At 44.4% G+C, this 27,719-nt stretch overlaps 1 protein-coding gene across 4 annotated transcripts in view; it reads left to right on the plus strand.

Annotated features, from left to right (window-relative positions):
* BMP2K (BMP2 inducible kinase) overlaps nucleotides 1-27,719 on the plus strand; it is a 335,672-nt gene that overhangs the window by 196,373 nt on the left and 111,580 nt on the right. For all 4 annotated transcript variants that reach the window (XM_077274475.1, XM_077274485.1, XM_077274495.1 and 1 more), the window contains exon 6: nucleotides 1,591-1,672. In XM_077274475.1, the coding sequence (XP_077130590.1) occupies nucleotides 1,591-1,672 (82 nt within the window). The remainder of the gene's footprint in view (nucleotides 1-1,590; nucleotides 1,673-27,719) is intronic.

The raw sequence follows: 27,719 nt of genomic DNA on the forward strand, positions 1-27,719 counted from the left end.
ACTCACCCGCATCCCTCGTTGACTGTCGCTGCTTCCTGGTCTGGCCGCGGCTTCTACTGTATGCGGTCACGTGGGGCCGCTCATTTACAATCATGAATAGTCGGCTCCGCCCCTATGGGAGGTAGAGCCGCCTATTCATGACTGTAAATGAGCGGCCCCACGTGACCGCATACAGTGGAAGCCGCGGCCAGACCAGGAAGGAGCGACAGCCAACGAGGGATGCGGGTGAGTATTTTCTGAACAGCGGGGGGGGCGCACAGGGGGTGGGGGGGCAGCGGACACATAGATCTTTCATTTCAACACTATTATTCATATCTTCTATGCAGCAAACGCTGCTGCACAGAAGATATGAATCGCGGCATCAGCACGATGCAGGGGACAGCGCTAAACTTTAGCGCTGTCTCCTGCACGCTCTGTGTGATACCCACTCGCCACACGGGCGGCACACGTGTGCCGCACATATGGCCTACGTGAGCTCACGGGCACACGGACACGGATAACTCCGGTACCGATTTTTTCCGGTACCGGAATTATCTGGACGTGTGGGACAGCCCTAAAATGTATACACAGCACTTGCTCAGACTGTGTTTATAGAGATTGGGAAGGCCGAGACGGTAATAAACCCTCTCTGCCTTCTCTATATGAAGTCTGGCTGTGCCTGAAAGCTCACTCCCTGTTGCTGCAGCTGCACAATTAACATACGGTAATTAATGCTATGTGCTGACTGCTTTCTCCACTTCTCCCTCATATTATCATTATTAAATAATAATAAATTTAGACATTGTCGCAATGGCAGTCACTGTACGCTAACACATAATTTTTCAGATAAGATCGCTGTAGTATGATCACATTGGGCAAGATCACCAATTATCTACCTTTAATCGCATGTCTGTGTAGAAGCTAAGTATTCTGAGTTCACTTACATGTAATAATCACTCCCTGGCATTGGAGGGGCTGCATACAATGATCGCTATGTACTCTGTTTCAGTCCCAGCGGTCATATGGACACCAGTTGTCGTAATGCTATCGGTGCTGCTGAGTTTTAGCAGACCCACATGTAGTGTATTTGATTATAGTAATATTAAAATGCCCCAGTGGATCTTTTAGGTCCTTATGGGGCATAAAATATCAATAATTAGAATAAAGACAAAATTAAATGAAAGCAAAAAAGCGTGATCCACAGCTTCTTGTATGCCCTATCTATAGAAAACTTATTTTCCCTGTACAAACAGTAAAGGGAAAGCAATTTCTAAAGGATTTGAGGAAAAACATGATACTTTTTCATTTCTTGACATTTTTCTCTTATATCGACAAACAAATTAAGAGTATGACTATAACAATGCTAAAACAGTAAATTCCTATGTACCATGAAAAAGGATGCAAATGAGAAAAAAAAGATGTTATAGATTTCAAATTCCATGTACTAAAAGAAAATATGCTTAGTGGTCATCATACAAGAACTGGTCAATCTAAAAAAACCCCTCAAATAATACCATAGTATGTGACTGAAACCTCACACTTATTGCATTGAGAAATGCTGCCCTGTCACTTCTAATGCAATAACACTGTTTTATTTGTACTGTCTTCCAGATATACCACTCTCTCATACAGAGCTCCTGAAATGATCAACCTTTATGGGGGAAAACCAATTACCACAAAGGCTGATATATGGGTAAGGAATGGATCATATTAATATAGATGAGGATCATTTGTTGCACTGACAGGTAATGCTATTTTTATCTTCACGTTCATATTTCTGTGATTTTTTTCCAGCTTTAATTCCTGGTTTTGCAAACTTTTGGTATCTCTTGAGAGGGCACACTGAATATTTGACATTGACTCTCCTAACTGGCTCTGGTATTGCAACAATTTTAACACTTTTGCTGTATATAGGTGGAACCTGAATTAAAGGGAATGTGTCAGTAGGATAAAAAAGTGATACTTTGATATCTGCAGTCTGATGTCTTATTCCTGAGAATTGCATGTTTTTCCTAATATGTAAATGAGCTGTTAAGCTCTATGGGTCAGACACCGATCTCCCCGAGCATCCGTCTCCATGGCTTATTTTAAATGAAAGAGGGCATTAGTAGTGTAAAACATGTAATGACTGACAGTCTGCTCTTTCATGTTTCACATGCCTCACACTGGTAACTCCCCTTTCATTTAAAATAAGCTCTGGAGGCAGATTCTCAGAGAGATCTATATCCGGCCTATAGATTTTAATGGCTAATTTAACCCCTTTACTTCCTTAGATGTATAGTTACGTCTAAGGTGGCCTCCTCCTGTTTTCTGCGGGCTCTGGCGATGAGCTGGCAACTTTTCCGGCACATGTCAGCTGATCCACCCCTGGCTATTAACATGTTAAATGCTGCTGTCAATCTTTGACAGCGGCATTTAACACGATTGGAACGGAAGCTCGTCAGTAATCCCACCCATCGGTGCCCATGTCACATGACCGTGGATCGCCAATGGGTTGGCATGACAACCCGGGGTTTGCAGCAGACTCCTGTGATTGTCATTGCTGGATAGCTATGAATGCCGCTAAGCGGTTGGCGTTCATAGCAAGTGAGCATTTCTGCTACACAGAGCATGGGTCTTGGGAAACAGTGATTTTTTTTTTATATAGAAACTTTGGATTTTGTTTCACCACTTAAATAAAAAAGAACCTATGCATGTTTGGTATCTATGAACTCGTAATAACCTGGAGAATTATAATGTCAGGACAGTTTTAGCATTTAGTGAACATGGTAAAAAAACAAAACTTAAAACAATTGTGGAATTACACTTATTTTTTTGCAGTTTCTCCGCACTTTGATTTTTTTCCCCGTTCTATAGTACACTATATGGCAAAACCAGTGGTGCCGTTCAAAATTGCAACTCGTCCCTCAAAAAACAAGCCCTCACATGGCCTTACTGATGGATAAATAAAAAAGTTATGGCTCTGGGAAGAAGGGGAGCGAAAAACGGAAACTCAAAAACGGAAAAACCCCAGGTTGTGAAGGGGTTAAATATCTAGAAAAATGTGTATTTCTTAGAAATAAGACATCAGATCACAGATATCCATTTGTTCAACTTTCTATAACCTACATGCCCATACAGAAGGCTTGGAGGGTTGATTCTATTGATGGATTCCTTTTTATGGATTCCATTGGTAGTTTTGTAATGCTTTCAATACATTTCAAGTCTTAGTCAGTGGGTTTTTGCAAATATTATTTAATGGTGCATTTTATTTTGTTACATTTGGAAACCACAATGGGAAAAAAAAATCCTGAAAAAATGCCATTGCCAGACCATGCTGAGAAAGAAATCTAAACATACGACGCAAAAACACAAATTTATCATGAGTGATTTTCTAAAAATCAGTTTTGTTTGTCGTTTTGTTGCCTTTATTTGCATTAAATTTATCAAAGTGTCACCCAATGTTTGATAAATTTGGCGCAGGATTATATACATTACCAAGCAGCCAGACCCTTATCAGTCTGTAAGTTATACCCTATTCAGGGGTGTATATAGAAGTCATAATGCCTCATAGCAAAATATTTGGTGAATTAGAACGGGTCTCAGCATGTTGGAGCAGTCACAGAATGGCATACATCCCAACTTTTCACAACAGGGAGAAATGACATATACTGCAGTTCGAACACAGTATTTATGACCTTTACTATTGTCACCCAACTACGATTCCGTTTTCATGACACGGATAGCATATGTTGTCTTCAAAATGTCCTCTAACACAGTATCATTCCCCCACAGTGAATTACCGTACCTCATATAATTTTCTCCACAGTACCCCTAACATGTATATGTACATGACCTCATGATGCCCTCAGCAAGGTATAATGATCCCACAGTGCCCCTAACACAGTATGACACTGCCACAGTTCTGCCAAACACACAAGGATATCCACCATAACTCTTCGAAACACAGTATAATAATCTCCACATAGCAACCATAGTATGATGCCCTTAAAGTGCCCTTCACACAGCAGGATACCCACCCAGCATGTTGGCCCACAGTACTCAACGAGGTCTGATAGTTCCTATAGTCCCCCACACACAGGATGATGCCCCCACAGTATGGTGGCCTATACATCTCCCACAGAGTATATCTCCCAAATGGTATTAACACCCCACTATCCTGCCACACTGTCATGGTTCACAATGGCAAGAGACCGTAGTAAAGCATACAAAAGAACTAGCTCTTGGAAGATGGGAACGCGAGCTGACTGTGAGCTAAACCTACCGCACAACTAACAGTGGCCGGGTAGCGTGCCTGCGTTTTATCCCTAGACGCCCAGCGCCAGCCGGAGGACTGACTGACCCTAGCAGAGGAAAATACAGACCTGGCTTACCTCTAGAGAAATTTTCCCCAAAAGGCAGACAGTAGCCCCCACATATATTGTCGGTGATTTTAGAGGAAATTGACATACGAAGTATGAAGATAGGTTTAGCAAATTGAGGTCCGCTTACTAGATAGTAGGAAGACAGAAAAGGGAACTTCACAGTCAGCTGAAAACCCTTTCAAAACACCATCCTGAAATTACTTTAAGACTCTAATATCAACTCATGACACCAGAGTGGCAATTTCAGCTCACAAGAGCTTCCAGCCTCAGAAATATTCAAACACGGAGAACTGGAACAAAAATGCAAAACAATCTTAGGACTACAAGTCCAACTTAGCTGATAGTAGTCTAGGAGCAGGAACATGCAACAGAAAGGCTTCTGGTAACATTGTTGGCCGGCATAGAAATGACTGAGGAGCAAGGCTAAATAGACAACTCCCACATCCTGATGGAAACAGGTGAACAGAGGAGATGAAGCACACAAGTGCAGTACCACCAGAAACCACCGGGGGAGCCCAGAAACCAAATTCACAACACCACACACTATAATGATTCCACAGTCCCACACACAGTATGATGACTTTACACAATATGATGGTCCCCAGAGTCCCCTATTAAGTATGAAAGCCCTCACAGCCCAGCCCACACAGTGTAATGTCTCTCACCTCATAGTATGATGTCCCCCACACACAGTATGATGACTTTACACAGTCCTTTACACAATATGATGGTCCCCAGAGTCCCCTATTAAGTATGAAAGCCCTCACAGCCCAGCACACACAGTGTAATGTCTCTCGCCTCATAGTATGATGTCCCCCACACACAGTATGATGACTTTACACAGTCCTTTACACAATATGATGGTCCCCAGAGTCCCCTATTCAGTATGAAAGCCCTCACAGCCCAGCACACACAGTGTAATGTCTCTCACCTCATAGTATGATGTCCCCCACACACAGTATGATGACTTTACACAGTCCTTTACACAATATGATGGTCCCCAGAGTCCCCTATTCAGTATGAAAGCCCTCACAGCCCAGCACACACAGTGTAATGTCTCTCACCTCATAGTATGATGTCCCCCACACACAGTATGATGACTTTACACAGTCCTTTACACAATATGATGGTCCCCAGAGTCCCCTATTCAGTATGAAAGCCCTCACAGCCCAGCACACACAGTGTAATGTCTCTCACCTCATAGTATGATGTCCCCCACACACAGTATGATGACTTTACACAGTCCTTTACACAATATGATGGTCCCCAGAGTCCCCTATTCAGTATGAAAGCCCTCACAGCCCAGCACACACAGTGTAATGTCTCTCACCACATATTATGATGTCTCCCACACACAGTATGATGACTTTACTCAGTCCTTTACACAATATGATGGTCCCCAGAGTCCCCTATTCAGTATGAAAGCCCTCGCAGCCCAGCACGCACAGTGAAATGTCTTTTACCACATAGTATGATGTCCCCCACAAACAGTATGATGACTTTAAGTCCTTTACACAATATGATGGTCCCCTATTCAGTATGAAAGCTCTCACAGCCCAGCACGCACAGTGTAATGTCTCTCACCACATAGTATGAAGTCCCCCACACACAGTATCATGGCCCCACATCTGCCTTACAGAATATTATGACGCCAAGGTTTTCCTATAAGTACTGACAACATAAAAAAAATAACTAATCATCTAGCTCCAATCTCTTGATACGCTGCTCTGTACCTTGCAGCATGTGGATTGAGGATCTGCGCAGCAGGTGCCATCTAGTGACATCATCATGGCTGCTACGCTGAGACTCATGGATTGCCCATTTTCTACAGACTGCATTGTCTAAGAAAAAACACAAACAACAATGCCAAAACTAACTTCACAATATTCTGAAAATTGCAGTGCGTGTAACAACCTAAGGGATTCCCATACAGTCATTTACATGATTTTGTTAGGTGGCATTTTCATTGCCCTTTTTCTGCAGTCTAATGTTTATTACATTTGTAAGTGGAAACTACAGAAGTACAAAGAAAACAGTAACCTGTAAACAAACTAATGTTGATACAAGCTGAAACTACACAGCAAAGAAAAAAATGAAAAGCATACATTGTTTGAAGTTTACATGAACAATTATATATAATCCATCAAGCAAATTTTACACCAGCTAAATTATCAAAAATGGGTCGTTCTCAGACCCCAGAATGCCCAAAGTGTCATGAGTTGGAGGCCGACTCCATACATATGATGTGGAGGTGTCCAGTAATACATGCATTCTGGCAGGAGGTTACCACCTTGTTGTCATCCCTAATAGCAATACCAATTCCCCTGGATCCCTTGGTGTGCCTGTTAGGGGTTGTGGAAGAAGATAATTGGGACCATTATATTAAAATATTTCTCCGAGAGATGCTATTTTTGGCCAGGAAATTAATTGCTCTGAGATGGATGGGTAGTATACACCCAACACTGAGATCCTGGGTAGAACTTGTTACTGTATTTTTCGGATTATAAGACGCACGTTTCCCCAAAAAATTTGGGTTTGTCTTATAATGCGGATATACCTTACCCACACCATTGCTGCAGGCTGGGATGAGGGGGTGCATCACCCCACTCCTGCCTCTTGCAGCAGCCACCCTGGGACCACGCTTCACCGCAGCCACCACCCCCGGTAAGCAATAAGACGCATGGATTATAAGAAGCACCACCATTTTATTAAAAAATTACCTATTTTTCTCCTCAAAATTTGTGGTGCGTCTTATAATCCGGAGCGTCTTATAATCTGAAAAATACTGTAATTCAGTGATTCCATATGAAAACACGGTCTGTCAAAATAGAGGGTGCCCTGGGGAGTTCTATTAAAGGGCCACTGTCACCCCCTCCAGCCGTTATAAACTAAAAGAGCCACCTTGTGCAGCAGTAATGCTGCATTCTAACAAGGTGGCTCTTTTAGTTTTAGGTGCATGTATTACCAAAATAAAGGGTTTTATATTTTCGCCAAAATACCTTTCTTTAGCCAGGGAGGCAGGTCCTCACCCCCCTGCTTGTAACGCCACATTGCCGTCACTCAAATGTTCAGGGGTGCCGGGCACCGCCCCCTCAGCGCTGTTTACCCATGAAATCCGGCGCCAGCGCTGTGTATCGCTGTTTGGTGCAGGCGCAGAGAGCTCTGGCCATCTGACGTCACAGCCAGGCTTGCAGACTGCGCCTGTGCGGCCGCCCTGCTTGTGAATCCCAGCCCCGCGCTCTGCATAATGCATAACACGCTGCGGGGCTGGGATTACCAAGGTGGGTGGCCGCACTCGCCGCACAGGCGCAGTCTGCAAGCCTGGCTGTGACGTCAGACGGCCAGAGCTCACTGAGCCTGCACCAAACAGCGGTACACAGCGCAGGCGCCTTATTTCATGGTAAACAGCGCTGAGGGGGCGGTGCCCGGCACCCCTGAACATTTGAGTGATGGCAATGTGGCGTTACAAGCAGGGGGGTGAGGACCTGCCTCCCTGGCTAAAGAAAGGTATTTTGGCGAAAATATAAAACCCTTTATTTTGGTAATACATGCACCTAAAACTAAAAGAGCCACCTTGTTAGAATGCAGCATTACTGCTGCACAAGGTGGCTCTTTTAGTTTATAACGGCTGGAGGGGGTGACAGTGGCCCTTTAAATATGGGACTTCTGGAACTCAACACCCATCACTATCTAACAAGTGCCTAAGAATATTGAGGTGGTGGGAGTGTGCCCAAACCACATTTACAGGCGCGTCAGTTTTTCCAGCAGAAATGTTAATCTCTACACTGTGTTCCAAATTATTATGCAAATTGGATTTAAGTGTCTTAAAGATTTAATTGTTTTGTTTTTCAAATAAACTCGTGGATGGTATTGTGTCTCAGGGCCCAATGAATCACTGAAATCAATCTTAGAATCACCTGGAAAACTAATTATCACATGTGTTTAATTAAAGCAAAACTACTCAAAAATGATGTTCCACATTATTATGCAGGTCACAGGTTTCAAGCAATATGGGAAATAAAAAGGATCTATCTGCTGCTGAAAAGCGTTAAATAGTGCAATGCCTTGGACAAGGTATGAAAAAATTAGATATTTCACGAAAACTTAAGAGTGATCATCATACTCTGATGAGATTTGTGACTGAAACAGAGCACAGGCAGAGTTCATGCAAATAAAGGCATAATGAGGAAGTTTTCTGGCAGACAAATTCATTGGATTAAGAGAGCAGCTGCCAAAATACCATTACAAAGCAGCAAACAGTTATTTGAAGCTGCTGGTGCATCTGGAGTCCCTCAAACCTCAAGGTGTAGGATCCTTCAAAGGCTTGCTGTGGTGCATAAACCTACTATTCGGCTACTCCTAAACAGTGTTCACAAGCAGAAACGGTTGCAGTGGGCCCAGACATACATGAAGACTAATTTTCAAACAGTCTTGTTTACTGATGAGTGTCGAGCAACTCTGGACGGTCCAGATGGATGGAGTAGTGGATGGTTGGTGGATGGCCACCATGTCCCAACAAGGCTGCGACGTCAGCAAGGAGGTGGAGGAGTCATGTTTTTTGCTGGAATCATGGGGAACCAGCTGGTAGGGCCCTTTAAGGTTCCTGAAGGTGTGAAAATGACCTCAGCAAAGTAAATAGAGTTTCTGACTGACAACTTTCTTCCATGGTCTAAAAAGCAGAAACGTGCCTTCAGGAACAAAATCATCTTCATGCATGACAATGAATACCTCTGAGTAATTGGCTGCTATGGGCATAAAAGGAGATAAACTCATGGTGTGGCCACCATCTTCCCCTGACCTCAACCCTATAGAGAACCTTTGGAGTATCATCAAACAAAAGATCTATGAGGGTGGGAGGCAGTTCACATCAAAACAGCAGCTCTGGGAGGCGATTCTGACTTCATGCAAAGAAATACAAGCAGAAACTCTCCATAAACTCACAAGTTCAATGGATGCAGGAATTGTGAAGATGATATCAATGAAGGGTCCTATGTTAACATGTAACTTGGCCTGTTAGGATGTTTTGGAGTTAAATAGCTTTTTTGTTCAGTGAATGTGACCTCTTAATGCTGCAAATTCCACAAATGAGCATTTTCAGTTCTTTAAAACATATCAAATGTTTAGAAATACTACTGTGCCTAATAATTTGGAACAGTGTATTTTGAGTTTTTATTCATTTTGGAGATTATACTGTTATCATTGGGAGGTTTCTTCAATAAAATTCGATGTATACTCTAACGGGTGATGACTTTTATTAGACTGACTGTCATTTGCACTGACCATTTAGGAAAATCCGAGAAAAATGTCATTTGAATAATAATTTGGAACATAGTGTAGTTATTGTTATGTAAATACACCATGTTCCAAATTATTATGCAAATGATATTTTTCTTGGATTTTCCTAAATGGTTAGTGCAAATGACAGTCAGTCTAGTAAAAGTCATCACCCGTTAAGAGTATACATCAAATTTTATTGAAGAAACTTCCCAATGATAACAGTATAATCTCCAAAATGAATAAACACTCAGAATGCACTGTTCCAAATTATTAGGCACAGTAGAATTTCTAAACATTTGATTTAAAGAACTGAAAATGCTCATTTGTGGAATTTGCAGCATTAGGAGGTCACATTCACTGAACAAAAAAGCTATTTGACTCCAAAACATCCTAACAGGCCAAGTTACATGTTAACATAGGACCCCTTCTTTGATATCACCTTCACAATTCTTGCATCCATTGAACTTGTGAGTTTTTGGAGAGTTTCTGCTTGTATTTCTTTGCATGAAGTCAGAATAGCCTCCCAGAGCTGCTGTTTTGATGTGAACTGCCTCCCACCCTCATAGATCTTTTGCTTGATGATACTCCAAAGGTTCTCTATAGGGTTGAGGTCAGGGGAAGATGGTGGCCATACCATAAGTTATCTCCCTTTATGCCCATAGCAGCCAATGACTCAGAGGTATTCTTTGCAGCATGAGATGGTGCATTGTCTTGCATGAAGATGATTTTGCTCCTGAAGGCACGTTTCTGCTTTTTATACCATGGAAGAAAGTTGTCAGTCAGAAACTCTATATACAATACTTTGCAGAGGTCATTTTCTTACCTTTAGGAACCTTAAAGGGCCCTACCAGCTGTTTCCCCATGATTCCGGCCAAAAACATGACTCCTCCACCTCCTTGCTGACGTTGCAGCCTTGTTGGGACATGGTAGCCATCCACCAACCATCCACTACCTCCATCCATCTGGACCATCCAGGGTTGCTCGACACTCATCAGTAAACAAGACTGCTTGAAAAATAGTCTTCATGTATGTCTGGGCCCACTGCAACCGTTTATGCTTGTGAACACTGTTTAGGGGTAGCCGAATAGTAGGTTTATGAACCACAGCAAGCCTGTGAAGGATCCTACACCTTGAGGTTCGAGGGACTCCAGAGGCACCAGCAGCTTCAAATATCTGTTTGCTGGTTTGTAATGGCTTTTTAGCAGTTGCTCTCTTAATCCGATGAACTTGCCTGGCAGAAACCTTCCTGATTCTGCCTTTATCAGCACGAACACGTCTGTGCTCTGTTTCAGCCACAAATCTCTTAACAGTACGATGATCACGCTTAAGTTTTCAGGAAATATCTAATGTTTTCATCCCTTGACCAAGGCATTGCACTATTTGATGCTTTTCGGCAGCAGAGAAATCCTTTTTCTTTCCCATGTTACTTGAAACCCGTGGCCTGCTTAAAGGGAACCTGTCACCCCTTTTTTTGAAGATGAGATAAAAATAGCGTTAAATAGGGGCAGAGCTGGGCGTTACATTAGTGTCTTTTGTGTGCCTTTATTACCCACCTATGCTGCCGAAATACCTTTGTAAAGTCGCCGTTTTGGGCTGTCACTCACGCTGGTCTGGTCATATGGGCGTGGTGACAACGCTGTTTCTCCCCCAGATCCTGGTCATCATTCCGTTGGTGGCGTAGTGGTGTGCGCATGCCCAACTGGAGAATCCACTGCATTTGGTGATGAAAAAGAGCGCGATCTGCGCTATTCATCGGTGTATCGGTGGGCGCGGCCATCTTCCTGTGGCCGCGCGTGCGCAGATGGTATTGCTCGGCTTCCCGGGGCTTCAGGAAAATGGCCGCGGGAAGCCGCGCGTGCGCAGATGGAGATCGCGGTCGGTCCAGTGGTGCAGGGTCCACTATTGCCAGATGAGGCAGTTAGAACTAGATCAAACTATAGGAAGTAAGTAGACCGCTATGGAGAACTGAGATTAATGAAATTTAAGCTGTTGTTTAAATCAGATTTTTGTGGGGGGTGGGGGGCTGTTTTTTTAATATCACAATTTGTATTAAGAATAAAATAGAAATCTTGCAATTGTCACACTGATGACTGGAGTATTTTTAGTTTCAGGATATCTACTTGTATATTGGTCACAATAATCAGATTCTGATCTTTTGTTTTGAAGAATTTAGTGTATGCGTGTAGGGAAGTGGTGACTTTGCCTATTCTGAATAGTAGATCCTAAGTTCTCATTTGTGTAAAGAGGTGTCACCTGTCATTGTAATCCTGCCTCTACTTATAAGAAAACTTGTGGAAACTCCTCCTGAAAGTACACTAAATATATGTCTAAAAAGGTCCCCGTGGCGACTGTAAGGACTGAGGTGTGCCCTATCAGTGTCTAGAGGAATATCTATGGGCTTCCCTAGCAAGGAATTAAAGGTAACCTGTCACCCCCCCCAGTCGTTTCAAACTAAAAGAGCCACCTTGTGCAGCAGTAATGCTGCATTCTGACAAGGTGGCTCTTTTAGTTCTGGGTGCTGTAACTAGAGAAATAATCCGTTTTTTAATTTGTCAGAAATACCTGGTCTTCAGTCAAGTGGGCCGGCGTTTCCCCCCTGCTTTAGACGCCACACAGCTGTCACTCACATCTTCTTGGCGCCGGCTCCTCCTCACCGCTGTTTTGAAAATAGCCGGCGCCTGCGCGCTTTTCCCCTGCCTGGTGCAGGCGCAGTGAGCGCTGCCCGTCTGTCCTCATTATTATTTCTCTAGTTACAGCACCCAGAACTAAAAGAGCCACCTTGTCAGAATGCAGCTTTACTGCTGCACAAGGTGGCTCTTTTAGTTTGAAACGACTGGGGGGGGGGGGGGGGGGGTGACAGGTTCCCTTTAAAGTGTATGGGTAAGGTCTTGCAGCCCCATAGCTTCAGAGATTCCCCTGACCTGCATATTATTCCTTCTTTTGCTGTTTTCTTCAACATGAAGTTATTGTGTATTTTGCGCCAAGAGGTGTTTGTGTGAATTCTACTGCTGTTTAATTTCTTGTGTTTTGCAGCTCAGTGTCTGTACTATGGTATCAAGGTGTCAATGTCCTTCTTTAGTAATGAAATATCAGGCTTCCACATGGCTTCAATACAGAAAAAGTACCCTTCCATGTCAGCCTTGGTTGGCGTGGTCATTATTTGTGCCTTTGGAACTTCTTGCTGTTTGTCAAAAAGTTCCAAACCCATTTCTATGGAGATTTTTAAATAAGGTGGAAAATCATTAGTAACTTTAGGGACGTCGTCCCGTTTCCTGCACTATGGGGTGTGACGGGGTTTACGGCAGAGCAAGAAGGGACAACAGGCCGAGGGATGATTCAACAGATTTATTATCAAGAACGCTGGAACAGCACATGCAGGTAGATCTACAGAGTCCACAATTAGTCCAACGGAACAGGTTCGGGGGCACCTCTCGATAATCCTTGTGCCGGCTAACAAAGCAATAGTCCACAATTAGTCCAACGGAACAGATTCGGGGGCACCTCCCGATAATCCTTGTGCCAGCTAACAAAGCAATAGTCCACACGAGTCCAAGGGATCCCAAAACAATCTCACGAACGACGAGATATGTCCTCAGCTCAAGTCTCGCCTCGTTCGCTTCCTCCACAGTCACAGATGGACGTGGGGTCACATCTGATCTCAAAAATAAGAATGGATTGTCTGAGCTCCTGGGATCCGCCCATGAAGGGGGTAGGGGTCACACCTTCTATTCAATAGTTGGGTCCAACAGAAGATTCTAGACTGGTCTGCTCCGCTTAGTCTATCCAGTCTGTGCATTTGACTAGCCACCTGCTGTGAGGAAGAATGGCTATTCCTTCACTAGTGGTGTTGACAAAGCTTAATTACATTATAGCTCAGGGCTGCAAGTATTGGGGGAAGGAGACAGGTTAAGTTACATACATCCCATGACATTGCAAAGTGTACAGTAAATACAACCAAAGAGAAGTCACACCACGTCATGACAATCCCTTCCCCTCCCAATTTGTGTATGTACTAGGGACCTCTACAGGTCGCTGGTTAAGTACACACAGGCATGGCTGACCGGGCTCAGGGCTCCTCTTGCCTGGACAGTCCATCTGCATTGTGGTGTTGGCTCCCTCTTCTGTATTGTATGGTGCAGCTGTAGACTTAAAGGCGGGCTCCATTTTACATCCTCTTTGACTTAAACTCTGCTACCCACAAATCGACACTGTAGCTCTCCCACATCATTTCCTAAGACAATATCTGCAGGCAGGCCCCTCATCACCCCAACCACGCATTGCTTGACCCCAAAGCCAAAGTCCAGTTCTATGCTTGCTTTTGGGATATTCTTCCATTGGCCTCCAGCTAATTCAATGGTAATCCCAGGTCCATGCTGTATTGCCTCTGGCCGAACCACTCTGGGATCAGCTATGGTGAGAAATGCCCCAGAGTCACAAAAACCAAGAACTCTCCGACCGTCCAGCATGACCTCCTGTACGTGCTTTCTTTGAGGATTAAAGGAACTCGTGGCTGTGGCCCGCACCCCATAAACCCCTAATAGTCGAAAATGGGTTTCTGAGCTATTAGGCAAATCAATTTGTAGCGTTGGCACACCTTCCCCCATTGTATTTGGCTGTAAATAATTGATAGGCCGATTTGGTGCAGGGTCATTCCTCAACTGTCCCTGAGGGCAGGCATCTTGCAGATGCCCAGCCTGCCCACATCGGTAACATTTGCGCTGTATCGCACTCCTTCCAATGTGCACTCTGGGGATGGAGGTAAGGGAACCTGGAGGCTGATATCTATGTGACGGTGCATGCGGTGGTTGTTGGGGTTGAGACCAATTTCTCCACTGTATAGCTGGGCAGGTGGCCTGCAGATGCCCAGGATGCCCACGTCCATAACACCTGCGCTCTATTACTCTCTCTGCTTGTAGCATTTCAGAGGAAGGGGTAGGACTAGCTGGAAGGTGAGTCACATGGGTATCAACATGAGGTGGTGGTCTAGTGGGACAGCAAACTTTGGGGATTGAAGGACAAGAGACCACTGGTGGTGGGGTGTTGGTATTTTTTACTCCATCCACCAGTACATTTTTCCAGTGAGTCTTGATAGTGAGAACCTCATCAGCTAAAGCAGCAGCTTGCTCCACTGTCGCTGGTCTCCTCTCATGCACCCATTCCTGGATCTCAGCAGGGCACTTGAAGTAGAACTGCTCTTTTAGGATAACATGGAGGAATGTCTCCCAGGTTAAGGCCTCCTCTGCCTCCAGCCAGAGATTACATATTTGTTTGATTCTGTGGGCATACATCTTGAAAGAGACTTCCTCATCACAGGCGAAAGTACGGAACTGAGTCCTGTAAGTGTCTGGGCTAACAGCATAATGTTCTAGAATAGTCTGTTTAATCTTCACATACTCACAGTTCCCCCGAGGGTCCATAGCTCTATAGGCTGCGGCAGCTCCACCCTCTAAGAGCCCCACCAGATGTCGGACTCGCTCCCTTTCCGGGACTTCCATTAATCGACACTTATGCTCAAAGTCCTGGAAGAAGCCCTCAATGTTGCCTGCAGCCTCATTAAACGTCTTGAAGTCTTTGCGGGACACTCTGGGGAGATCCCTCATGGTGGGTGCTGGGGTTACTGTTATGATCCGGTGACCCTGGAGCCGCATGAGACTATCTCTGGAGTAGGTGGTACCTGTACTGACCGCAATCCTAATACTGACACCGCAACTAGAAGTAGCCATGGGATGTACCTAACCAGGCCTAGACACCTCGACACAGCCGGAGGACTAAATACCCCTAAAGATGGAAATGGGAAATCCTATCTTGCCTCAGAGCAGAGCCCCAAAGGATAGGCAGCCCCCCACAAATATTGACTGTGAGGTTAAGAGGAAATACGTACATAGGCAGAAAAAACAGAGTTTAGCAAAAGAGGCCCTTCTAGCTAGATAGAAAGGATAGGACAGAATTCTAAGCGGTCAGTATTAAAACACTAGAAAATTCCACAGCAGAAAATACTATATACTACATCTAACTAAAGACATAGGATGTATATCTGCATCTCCAGAGAAACCAGCATGACAGAAAAATCCAAACAAGTCAAGCTGGACAAAAACACAATAGATTGCACTGCACATAAAAGCACACTGCATGCGTGCTACAGAGAACCAAAACAAGGCACTTATCTTAGCTGAAATGACAGCAGGGCAGTGGAGCCAGACAGAGATGCAATCCCTCCAAGATACAATGGACAACTGGCAGGGATTGATGGATCCTACAAACCTAAATACCTAATAGAGCTGCAATAAGCAGACACACCTGCCCTGGCCTATAATCCAGAGACCACTGCACTACCACTAACAACCACCGGAGGGAGCCCAAGAGCAGAATTCACAACAGGTTACAGTCTGTCTGGAGCTTTTAGCTGCTTCCAAAGCGATCTGCCTCTCCAGCAATGCCATCTCCTGAGCTCTGTGAATGGCCTCCCTCTTATCGTCTATGGTGGCCTCTTCTCCCAGCAATGCCAACTCCTCCTCGTACCACACAACCCACTGACTTTTTTGGGTATTTACCTCCGGCTGCCGTCTTTCCTCCGTTTGCTGTGGGGATCCTTCCTCAGCGTAATCTTGCAGGCGAACTCCTTCCAAAGCCTCAATTAGCTGCTCCTTGGAGAGTCCCTTGTAGCGGACTCCCAGTTCACGGGCTTTTGTAGGTTCACCGCAGTCCTGTTCTTGTACTCCGCGGTGCTGGTTCCCGATGTTGATGGGCCTTTGTCCTCCATTCCTTCTGATCTGATCCGACTGCTGCCACCAGTTTGTGACGGGGTGTATGGCAGAGCAAGAAGGGACAACAGGCCGAGGGATGATTCAACAGATTTATTATCAAGAACTCTGGAACAGCACATGCAGGTAGATCTACAGAGTCCACAATTAGTCCAACGGAACAGGTTCGGGGGCACCTCCCGATAATCCTTGTGCCGGCTAACAAAGCAATAGTCCACAATTAGTCCAACGGAACAGATTCGGGGGCACCTCCCGATAATCCTTGTGCCAGCTAACAAAGCAATAGTCCACACGAGTCCAAGGGATCCCAAAACAATCTCACGAACGACGAGATATGTCCTCAGCTCAAGTCTCGCCTCGTTCGCTTCCTCCACAGTCACAGATGGACGTGGGGTCTTGCCTCGGCTAAGAATCCCCACTCCTTCTCCTTCAATGGTCAACTCACATCTGATCTCAAAAATAAGAATGGATTGTCTGAGCTCCTGGGATCCGCCCATGAAGGGGGTAGGGGTCACACCTTCTATTCAATGGTTGGGTCCACCAGAAGATTCTAGACTGGTCTGCTCCGCTTAAGGTACCGTCACACTAAACGATATCGCTAGCGATCCGTGACGTTGCAGCGTCCTGGATAGCGATATCGTTGTGTTTGACACGCAGCAGCGATCTGGATCCTGCTGTGATATTTCTGGTCGTTGATTAAAGTTCAGAACTTTATTTGGTCGTCAGATCGCCGTGTATCGTTGTGTTTGACAGCAAAAGCAACGATACCAGCGATGTTTTACAATGGTAACCAGGGTAAATATCGGGTTACTAAGCGCAGGGCCGCGCTTAGTAACCCGATGTTTGCCCTGGTTACCAGTGTAAAATGTAAAAAAACAAACAGTACATACTCACCTTCGCGTCCCCCGCTGTCCGCTTCCTGCACTGACTGAGCACCGGCCATAAAGTGAAAGCACAGCACAGCGGTGACGTCACCGCTCTGCTGTTAGGGCCGGCGCTCAGTCAGTGCAGGAAGCGGACGCCGGGGGACGCGAAGGTGAGTATGTACTGTTTGTTTTTTTAACATTTTACACTGGTAACCAGGGTAAACATCGGGTTACTAAGCGTGGCCCTGCGCTTAGCAACCCGATGTTTACCCTGGTTACCCAGGGACCTCGGCATCGTTGGTCGCTGGAGAGCGGTCTGTGTGACAGCTCTCCAGCAACCAAACAGCGACGCTGGAGCGATCGGCATCGTCTGTATCGCTGCAGCATCGCTTAATGTGAAGGTACCTTTAGGGTACCGTCACACAGTGCCATTTTCATCGCTACGACAGTACGATTCGTGACGTTCTAGCGATATCGTTACGATATCGCAGTGTCTGACACGCAGCAGCGATCAGGGACCCTGCTGAGAATCGTACGTCGTAGCAGATCGTTTGGAACTTTCTTTCGTAGCTTGATCACCCGCTGACATCGCTGGATTGTTGTGTGTGACACCGATCCAGCGATGTGTTCGCTTGTAACCAGGGTAAACATCGGGTAACTAAGCGCAGGGCCGCGCTTAGTAACCCGATGTTTACCGTGGTTACCAGCGTAAACGTAAAAAAACCAAACAGTACATACTTACATTACGGTGTCTGTCCTCCGGCGTCTCAGCTTCTCTGCACTGTGAGCGCCTGCCGGCCGGAAAGCGGGCACAGCGGTGACGTCACCGCTCTGCTTTCCGGCTATGGCGCTTACACAGTGCAGAGAAGCAGAACGATGGGGGACAGACACCGGAATGTAAGTATGTACTGTTTGTTTTTTTTACGTTTACGCTGGTAACCAGGGTAAACATCGGGTTACTAAGCGCGGCCCTGCGCTTAGTAACCCGATGTTTACCCTGGTTACCCGGGGACTTCGGCATCGCTCCAGCGCCGTGATTGCAAAGTGTGACCGCAGTCTACGACGCTGGAGCGATAATCATACGACGCTGCGATGTCACGGATCGTGCCGTCGTAGCGATGAAAATGGTACTGTGTGACGGTACCCTTAGTCTATCCAGTCTGTGCATTTGACTAGCCACCTGCTGTGAGGAAGAATGGCTATTCATTCACTAGTGGTGTTGACAAAGCTTAATTACATTATAGCTCAGGGCTGCAAGTATTGGGGGAAGGAGACAGGTTAAGTTACATACATCCCATGACATTGCAAAGTGTACAGTAAATACAACTAAAGAGAAGTCGCACCACATCATGACAATCGTGCTGGCCAATTCCTACCTACTATGTTAGTTCAGGAGGCCTGAGAAGGAGAGGAGAAGGCTTCACTTATGTCTCTGGATGCTGTTTGTGCCTTCTTGTCAGTAGTGATTTTGGGGGTGTCTGTGAGCGCAGACTGGATTTTCTGTGCATCTGAGCAGTGTTCTTGGTTAGAAGTAGGAGCTCTTATAATATGTGTCTGTTCTTTGCCATTTCTTTTCATTCTAAGGTTACGTGCCCACGATCAGGAAATAGTAGCGCTTTGGACACAGTGAAAATACACTTCGTTCAATCACGCAGTTAAATCCGCATGTGTTCATTGAATGATGTGGATTTACAGCATCCAATGCATTCAATTGTGGAAATTTCTGTTACGGAGACTAGCGTCTCCACAACAGATGACATGCTGCGGCTCGTAGACCTGCACCGCGGGTGAGTTTACGCAAATAGAAGCACAGTGGGCATGAGAAGTCTATAAATCCCATCCTTTTGTGCTTGTATCCTAGTTGCCGCTATTCCGGTTCGTGGGCACATACCCTACTAAAGTCCCAAAAAAAACAGCTAAAAATCCTTGCAAGAAAATTATATAAACAACTAGATGGTGGCCCGATTCTAACGCATCGGGTATTCTAGAATATGCATGTCCACGTACTATATTGCGCAGCCCACGTAGTATATTGCCCAGCGACGTAGTATATTGCCCAGCAACGTAGTATATAGCCCAGCCACGTAGTATATAGCCCAGCCATGTAGTATATAGCCCAGCCACGTAGTATATTGCCCAGTGACGTAGTATATTGCCCAGCGACGTAGTATATTGCCCAGTGACGTAGTATATTGCCCAGCAACGTAGTATATAGCCCAGCCATGTAGTATATAGCCTAGCCATGTAGTATATTGCCCAGCTATGTAGTATATTGCCCAGTGACGTAGTATATTGCCGAGTGACGTAGTATATTGCCCAGTGACGTAGTATACAGCACAGAGCCACGTAGTATATTGCCCAGCCACATAGTATATTGCCTAGCTACGTAGTAGATTGCAGATTGCCCAGCCACGTAGTATATTGCCCAGTGACGTAGTATATTGCACAGCGACGTAGTATACAGCACAGAGCCACGTAGTATATTGGCCAGCCACATAGTATATTGCCTAGCTACGTAGTAGATTGCCCAGCCACGTATGTCACAGGTTAAAAAATAAAAAATAAACATACTCACCTTCCGATCCTAGGGCCCCTTGTAGTTCTAACATACTCACCATACTTGTAGTTCTGTCGCCTGTGCGCGGTACAGTCGGCAGCTTCCAGTCCCAGGGTGTGATGACGTCGCGGTCACATGACCGTGACGCCATGACAGGTCCTGCTCGCGCAGGCGCGCAGGGTCTGTGATGACGTCGCGCTCACATGACCGTGACATCATGGCAGGTCCTGCTCGCGCAGGCGCGCAGGGCCTGTGATGACGTCGCGGTCACATGACCTTGACGTCATGGCAGGTCCTTCTGCCATATGACAATTGGTACCGGAACCTGCCGCTTGCACAGAGCGGTTACCGGAGGGTGGAGAGGAGCGGGAAAGGCAGCGGAAGGTGAGTATATAATGATTTTTTTTTTTTATTATTATTTTTAACATCAGATCCTTTTACTATTGACGCTACATAGGCAGCGACAATAGTAAAAACTTGGTCACACAGGGTTAATAGCGGCGGTAACGGAGTGAGTTACCCGTGGCATAACGCGGTCCGTTACCGCTGGCATTAACCCTGTGTGAGCCGTGACTGCAGGGAGTATGGAGCGAATGGCCGGCACTGACTGCAGGGGAGTAGGGAGGGACTAATTGGACTGTGCCCGTCGCTGATTGGTCGCGGCAGCCATGACAGGCAGCTGGCGAGACCAATCAGCTAATGAATAACCGTTACGGAAGTTGCGGACAGACGGAAGTGACCCTTAGACAATTATGTAGTAGATACAGTACATGTTTTTTTTTTTTTTTTTTTTTAATGTTAAAAAATGGTGAGTAAAGGAGCCCCAATAAAACTAATCTTTCTATTCACACTTGGCACATTCTGAAAGGCTCCAAGCCTTTGGCACTCATGTCCTTTTTCAAGTGTAGTACATCCTTAAAAATAAGAATCATGTGTTTCATCCAAGCAGAGCCTCTAATGCACAAAAGTTCATGCCTGCCACTTACTGTCTATCTAAATGCACAAGACGTCTCAAAATTTTCAAACCCAAGGAGACCAAAAATGCCTGTTCATGTCTGAACAAATCTTAAGCAGTGGGAATGTGCCCCCCATCCTCTTGCCGACACAAACGAGGGACTTCTTCCAAATGTTGCTCCACGACTGATACAACTAGAGCCCTCCTGGTATCCTTAAATAAAAATTTCCTCTTTATTATGATGACTAAAATGTAAGATTTAGCCCATTATAATTGGAAGGCTTTGTTTTCATGGTCAGATCTCCATGAGGTTCTTGTTGGTTTAGCTGCTTCACTTCCATTATGGTCATCTAGTATGAGAGGGGCACTGTCACATCCTGACCTGGGTTGCTATAACTCTTGAGTGGCAATACATAGAAGTTTACATGTTTGTTTTTTTCCTCTGCGGAGCCTCTGGCTGTCATGGAGCCATGCAGCTATGGTTTTGACATGTAAAGCAGCTGACTGTATGAAAGCATCCCTCTTATATCAGTCAGTAATGGGTTAATATTTGTTCTGACCTGTGAGACAGCGTTTTCAGCTACTGTATAATATAGTATGGGAAGATAATTATTCTCGAGAATGTACAATGCTGAGGCACTGGAATCTTTGAATGACTGTATCATGTTGACCAAAAGAAAGGCTATAGTAATACATATGTGTCTACATAGTTATATAGGTTGAAAATAATTTTAAAGAAGCCCAACTTTCCAACCTCTCACATTAGGTGAGACCTTCAGTCCCTTGTGATAATCTATAGAAAACCTTTGCAAGATATGTGCCAGGACTAAGATTCAAAGCAAAAATTGATTTAAAAACCTTATTAGGTACAAAGCATTAAAACTGACATCGGTACAGGCCGATTGCATACCAGTTACACATAGCGTATGGCTTCAGGGGTGTGGTTTACAGAGCAAGAGGTACAGAGCTATTGAATTGTACATATTTAATCCAGAAAGGTAGGCAGTGTTTATAGAAAATATACAACAAGGATGATACAAAATGGGAACAAAACAATACGGTATATACAATTGCATGGAATAAAAGCAATAAAGAAAATTACTGAACCTGTTGTCACGGAAATGGTTCAGATCTTAGTGTAGGGACTCACTCTGATTAGGAAAATTTAATACTCTCACAGCAAACTAGGTCTTTCAAAATGAACAAGAACAGAGACCCAAACTTTCATTTTTATTAGCTCAATGCTACACCCATATACCCCCCTTGGTAAGCTCACATCGGGGCTGGTTGTGGGATGTGCTAGGTCCTTCAGGGTATGTGCAGATGATCAGTATACGCCGCTGCGGGTTGGACTCTTCGTAGTTGTGCAGCGTCCAACCCTCAGCGTCCAGATGCAACAGCATAGTGGATGGGATTTCAAGAAATCTCATACCCAGTATGCGGCAGGTCTCTCCAGACCGCAGCATGTCAATTTCACCAATAGAATGTATCGGACGCGGTAAATCTTCATGGTTCAGTGAACACATGTGGATTCACCTGCGTTCAATTGATGGCATTGCTTTGGATGCAGCGACATGCGCTGCGTTCAAAGTGCTGCCACTTCCGGATTGTGTGCACCCAGCCTCAGAATTTTATGAGATCCCCAACTTACAGGATATCTTCCCTCCATGGAGGTCCCAGGTGGTAGATATCGTTGTCATGTTCCCTATCGTTATTTTGTCTGTTATACAGATGATACATGACATTTATAGTACCATAAAGTGGACCAATATTAAGTTGGAGGGGTTCTAATGGCCCTACGGTGATGTGAGTGATGTGAGTGAATGTGTGATGTTCATCCCTTCGCTGCAACGCCGAAAATATATCTCCCTTAACATCTGGACACCGGAGAGAAAAAGTCTCAGAACAGTTCTTTGATCAGAGGAAGCTACTGTTCCCCCCTGCCTCTGCATAAACAAATCTCAGATTTAGTGCCTTCTTCTCCAAGCATTCCTCTGCTGTAATTACCTGGTCACAGCAGGGGGCTTCTACTTGAATAACGATTGAAGTGTCAGCTCTTTCTCTCATTTCCCTTGTTTTATTTAGTTTCTCTCTTCCCAGCCACAATTAATCCGATATGGTCAATGTAAGGGTAACATGCCCACTTCCTGGAGATGTCTGTATGGATTTAAATTTTTCTCTATGATATTCTAATTATTAATTTTGTGTTTGTGCTTTCTTTAGCCTTTGATTTTTCCTGTGAGATTGAGTCTACCTGTGCCTCCAATGTCCTTTATTAATGGATGTATTATCATAACCCCTGATGCATTTGTGGATTATTTTTAACAATGTATTTGATATATACATGATTGATTAGGTTCTCGCAACACTGGCACTCATGCAATTTGCTCATCCACCAATTTGTGTTTGTATATTGGAATCTTTTAACTGAGTCACACATTCTACACAGTTAGAATGGCTGTATAAAGCTGAACTAATCAAAAGTTTATTTTAGAACTGACTGTTTTCAAAAAGCTTTCTTCTAGCTGTTCTGAAATCAATTTTCAGAGTGAGTATACCAGCCTCATCAAAGTCAAACAGATGAATTTATTAATCTCTGTAGTTTGTGGACTCTGATGACAGAATGTTGTAGTTAATGAATAGGTTTATACATGGTCTATGTCTGCAATATTTTCAAAGTATACAGAGTTGTTCATTAGAGGAGATCTGTGTCTTCAGCACTTTGTGAAAATGCAAGCTGCCATAAATCGCTCCTCTCCTTGACTCCCGACAAAGTGAGCATGCTGCCCAACTCTGCGGGTTCTAATCAGAGGCTCCTTCTTGTAAAAGGACCTTGGTGGACTATGACTCCTCCATGAACCTTTCCAGATGCAACTGCTGTATGAATCATTGTTTATTATGCCGAATGTGCAGTGATCTTATAATGCCCTTTGCTGTCAAGCAAAATGGTTCCCGGCATCGGACCCTCTGCCAATCCAGATAAAAAGTAGATTGGCGGCATGAAGAAAACATTACCAAGAGGTCATGTTCCTTTCTTTTTATGTTGTACATGGCTCCGGACTGTACTTTGGGAAGCGCAGACCTATGAAATGAATCAGCTGAGCTGTATGTAATTTAATTATAGAGGTGACATATCCGTAAATCAGGCCTATTTGGGTTTTACAATGTGTTCTTTCCCGTACATGGTAATTGCTGGATTTAAGATGCTTGTGAGTCTGGCACGGCTTTTCCCCTTTCAGCTGGACTGATTCCTGTTCCTGCCAGCAAGTTTGCGAACACAAAGGCTGGTTCCGTGTTGTCTTGTAGATTAATCAGCTGTTAAATGACTGTTGCTAAAACTTGCTTACAGACCGCCAAACAAGGGTCCCTTGTGACCTCAGCAGTTACTGCTTTCATACATTTACCGTACTTAGCCTTGAAAATCTGCTTGATCTCAGGAGGCTGCAACTATACATATACCAATGACCAAAATCAATAATAACAGCAAGCTAGACTATATGGCCAAAAGTATGTGGACCTACCCCCTCCTAATGACTGACTTCAGGTTTTTCAGCCAAACCTATTGTAAATAGGAATCTATTTATTACGCTTACATAGCGCTAACACACATCATCATCGCTGTCCCCATTGGGGCTCACAATCTGGATTCCCTATCAGTATGTCTTTGGGTAGTGGGCGGAAACCGGAGAACCCAGAGGAAACCAACCCAAACATGGTGAGAGCATACAAACTCCTAGCAGATGTTGTTCTTGGTGAACCCTTTGAACCCAGGACCGCAGCAAAGGAATGACACGTCGCTAACCACTGAGACACCATGCCTCCCTAAATAGGTGCATAAAATCAGTGACATAGCAAGTTTACACAGTGACTTTAAATTATAAGAACATAACAAATATAACTTAGCACTCAACTTAAGGATGCTTGAACAGAAGGATTTATTTTGCAGTATACACAAACGTTTCGGTTCATATAGAACCTTCTTCAGTTACGTATATAATTGTGCATATAATGCATAGTTATCGGATGGAACCGACGAGAGAAGTCTATGAGAAATAGGAGAACCGTTGCTATGCTATAAGAGATACATGGAGTAGGCAGGCATGCCACCAAGACGCGGAGTCCACAGACTAGCGGTGGACTCCACGTCTTGGTGGCACGCCTGCCTACTCCATGGATCTATAGCATATCTTTACCGCACGCAACGGTTCTCCTATTTCTCATCGACTTCTCTCGCCGGTTCCATCCGATAACTAAGTGTTTGTTTCACTAGTCTGACAATCTCATGGAGGAATGTGAGTTTGCCGGGTGCCCTGAAAACTCTACCTACTGGAATTTATAGGGCCTAATCAAAATTTGGTAGGTGAACTGCTATGATGTTGAACTGAAGGCTAATGTCAATGTTACAGCAGTCAAATACATTAAAAGGGAACCTGTCAGCAGGATTGTGCACAGTAACCTACACACAGTATCAGGTCGGTGCCATTATACTGATTAATATGATACCTTGGTTGATGAAATTTGTTTTGTGGTTGATGTGTAATCTTTACTTTCAGCTTTGAGTTAATGAGAGTCTCATGCTCCGGGGCATCCTGTGGGGGGTCTGTATGTGGTGCTCTGTGTAGGTATTCATAATGCAGACTGCTGACAGGTCACTGATCCCACACTGACCTGCCCCCTATTTTGCATAATGAATATCTGTACATACTTAAAAAAAAAAAAAAAAACCCTTCTGCAGGAAGGTACCAGCCGTGAAACTTGTGCTGCAGCATAATAGCATGTCTACTGTGCCAATAATAACTGTTCTTCATGTTATTCAGCTGTAAAAATAAAAAAACATCTATTCTAAAATGATGCCTGACGCGCCTGTGCAGTAGCAGCTATCAGTGTATATAGATGTGATCCGATAACTGCTACTGCGCATACACCGGCGGCACCATCTTACTGGAGAAAAAAAATCCTCCTCCAAGGTGGTGCCGCATGCGCAATAGCAGTCATTGGATCGCATCTATATACACTGATAGCTGCTACTGCGCGGGCGCCATTTTAAAATGGATTTTTTTTTATACTACTCAGGAGAGCATCAAGCACATTTATTACCTGCACATTCTACATGTGACTATGCTGCAGCATCGGGGCCACGGCTGTCACCTTCCTGCAGAAGGTTTTTGGGTTTTTTTTCAGTATGTACATATATTCATTATGTAAGCTAGGGGGCAGGTCAGTGAGGGATCAGTGACCTATCAGCAGTCTTCATTATGAATACCTAATCAGAGCACCACATGCAGACCCCACATACAGTCATGGCCAAAAGTATTGACACCCCTGCAATTCTGTCAGATAATACTCAGTTTCTTCCTGAAAATGATTGCAAACACAAATTCTTTGGTATTATTATCTTCATTTAATTTGTCTTAAATGAAAAAACACAAAAAGAATTGTTCTAAAGCCAAATTGGATATAATTCCACACCAAACATAAAAAAGGGGGTGGACAAAAGTATTGGCACCGTTCGAAAAATCATGTGATGCTTCTCTAATTTGTGTAATTAACAGCACCTGTAACTTACCTGTTGGCAATAACTAAATCACACTTGCAGCCAGTTGACATGGATTAAAGTTGACTCAACCTCTGTCCTGTGTCCTTGTGTGTACCACATTGAGCATGGAGAAAAGAAAGAAGACCAAAGAACTGTCTGAGGACTTGAGAAACCAAATTGTGAGGAAGCATGAGCAATCTCAAGGCTACAAGTCCATCTCCAAAGACCTGAATGTTCCTGTGTCTACCGTGCGCAGTGTCATCAAGAAGTTTAAAGCCCATGGCACTGTGGCTAACCTCCCTAGATGTGGACGGAAAAGAAAAATTGACAAGAGATTTCAACGCAAGATTGTGCGGATGTTGGATAAAGAACCTCGACTAACATCCAAACAAGTTCAAGCTGCCCTGCAGTCCGAGGGTACAACCGTGTCAACCCGTACTATCCGTCGGCGTCTGAATGAAAAGGGACTGTATGGTAGGAGACCCAGGAAGACCCCACTACAGGAGAAAAAAAGAGGCATTCAAAGAAAAGAACACGGTCCCTACAGTCAAACATGGCGGAAGTTCCCTGATGTTTTGGGGTTGCTTTGCTGCCTCTGGCACTGGACTGCTTGACCGTGTGCATGGCATTATGTAGTCTGAAGACTACCAACAAATTTTGCAGCATAATGTAGGGCCCAGTGTGAAAAAGCTGGGTCTCCCTCAGAGGTCATGGGTCTTCCAGCAGGACAATGACCCAAATCACACTTCAAAAAACACTAGAAAATGGTTTGAGAGAAAGCACGGGAGACTTCTAACATGGCCAGCAATGAGTCCAGACCTGAATCCCATAGAACACCTGTGGAGAGATCTAAAAATGGCAGTTTGGAGAAGGCACCCTTCAAATATCAGGGACTTGGAGCAGTTTGCCAAAGAAGAATGGTCTAAAATTCCAGCAGAGCATTATAAGAAACTTATTGATGGTTACCGGAATCGGTTGGTCGCAGTTATTTTGGCTAAAGGTTGTGCAACCAAGTATTAGGCTGAGGGTGCCAATACTTTTGTCTGGCCCGTTTTTGGAGTTTTGTGTGAAATGATCAAGGTTTTGCTTTTTGCTTCATTCTCTTTTGTGTTTTTTTCATTTAAGACAAACTAAATGAAGATAATAATACCAAAGAATTTGTGTTTGCAATCATTTTCAGGAAGAAACTGAGTATTATCTGACAGAATTGCAGGGGTGTCAATACTTTTGGCCATGACTGTACAGGCCGCCCCGGAGCCCGGGCATATCATTAACTCACAACTGAAAATAAAGAGTAAACAACAACCACAAAACGGATTTCATCAACCAAGGTATCATTGTAGTCAGTATAACGGCACCGACCTGACAGTGTCTGAAGTTTACTGTGCACAATCCTGCTGACAGGTTCCCTTTAATAGAAATGT

Source organism: Ranitomeya variabilis, chromosome 1 (assembly GCF_051348905.1).
Source record: "Ranitomeya variabilis isolate aRanVar5 chromosome 1, aRanVar5.hap1, whole genome shotgun sequence".
In the NCBI taxonomy this organism is placed as follows: Eukaryota; Metazoa; Chordata; class Amphibia; order Anura; family Dendrobatidae; genus Ranitomeya; species Ranitomeya variabilis.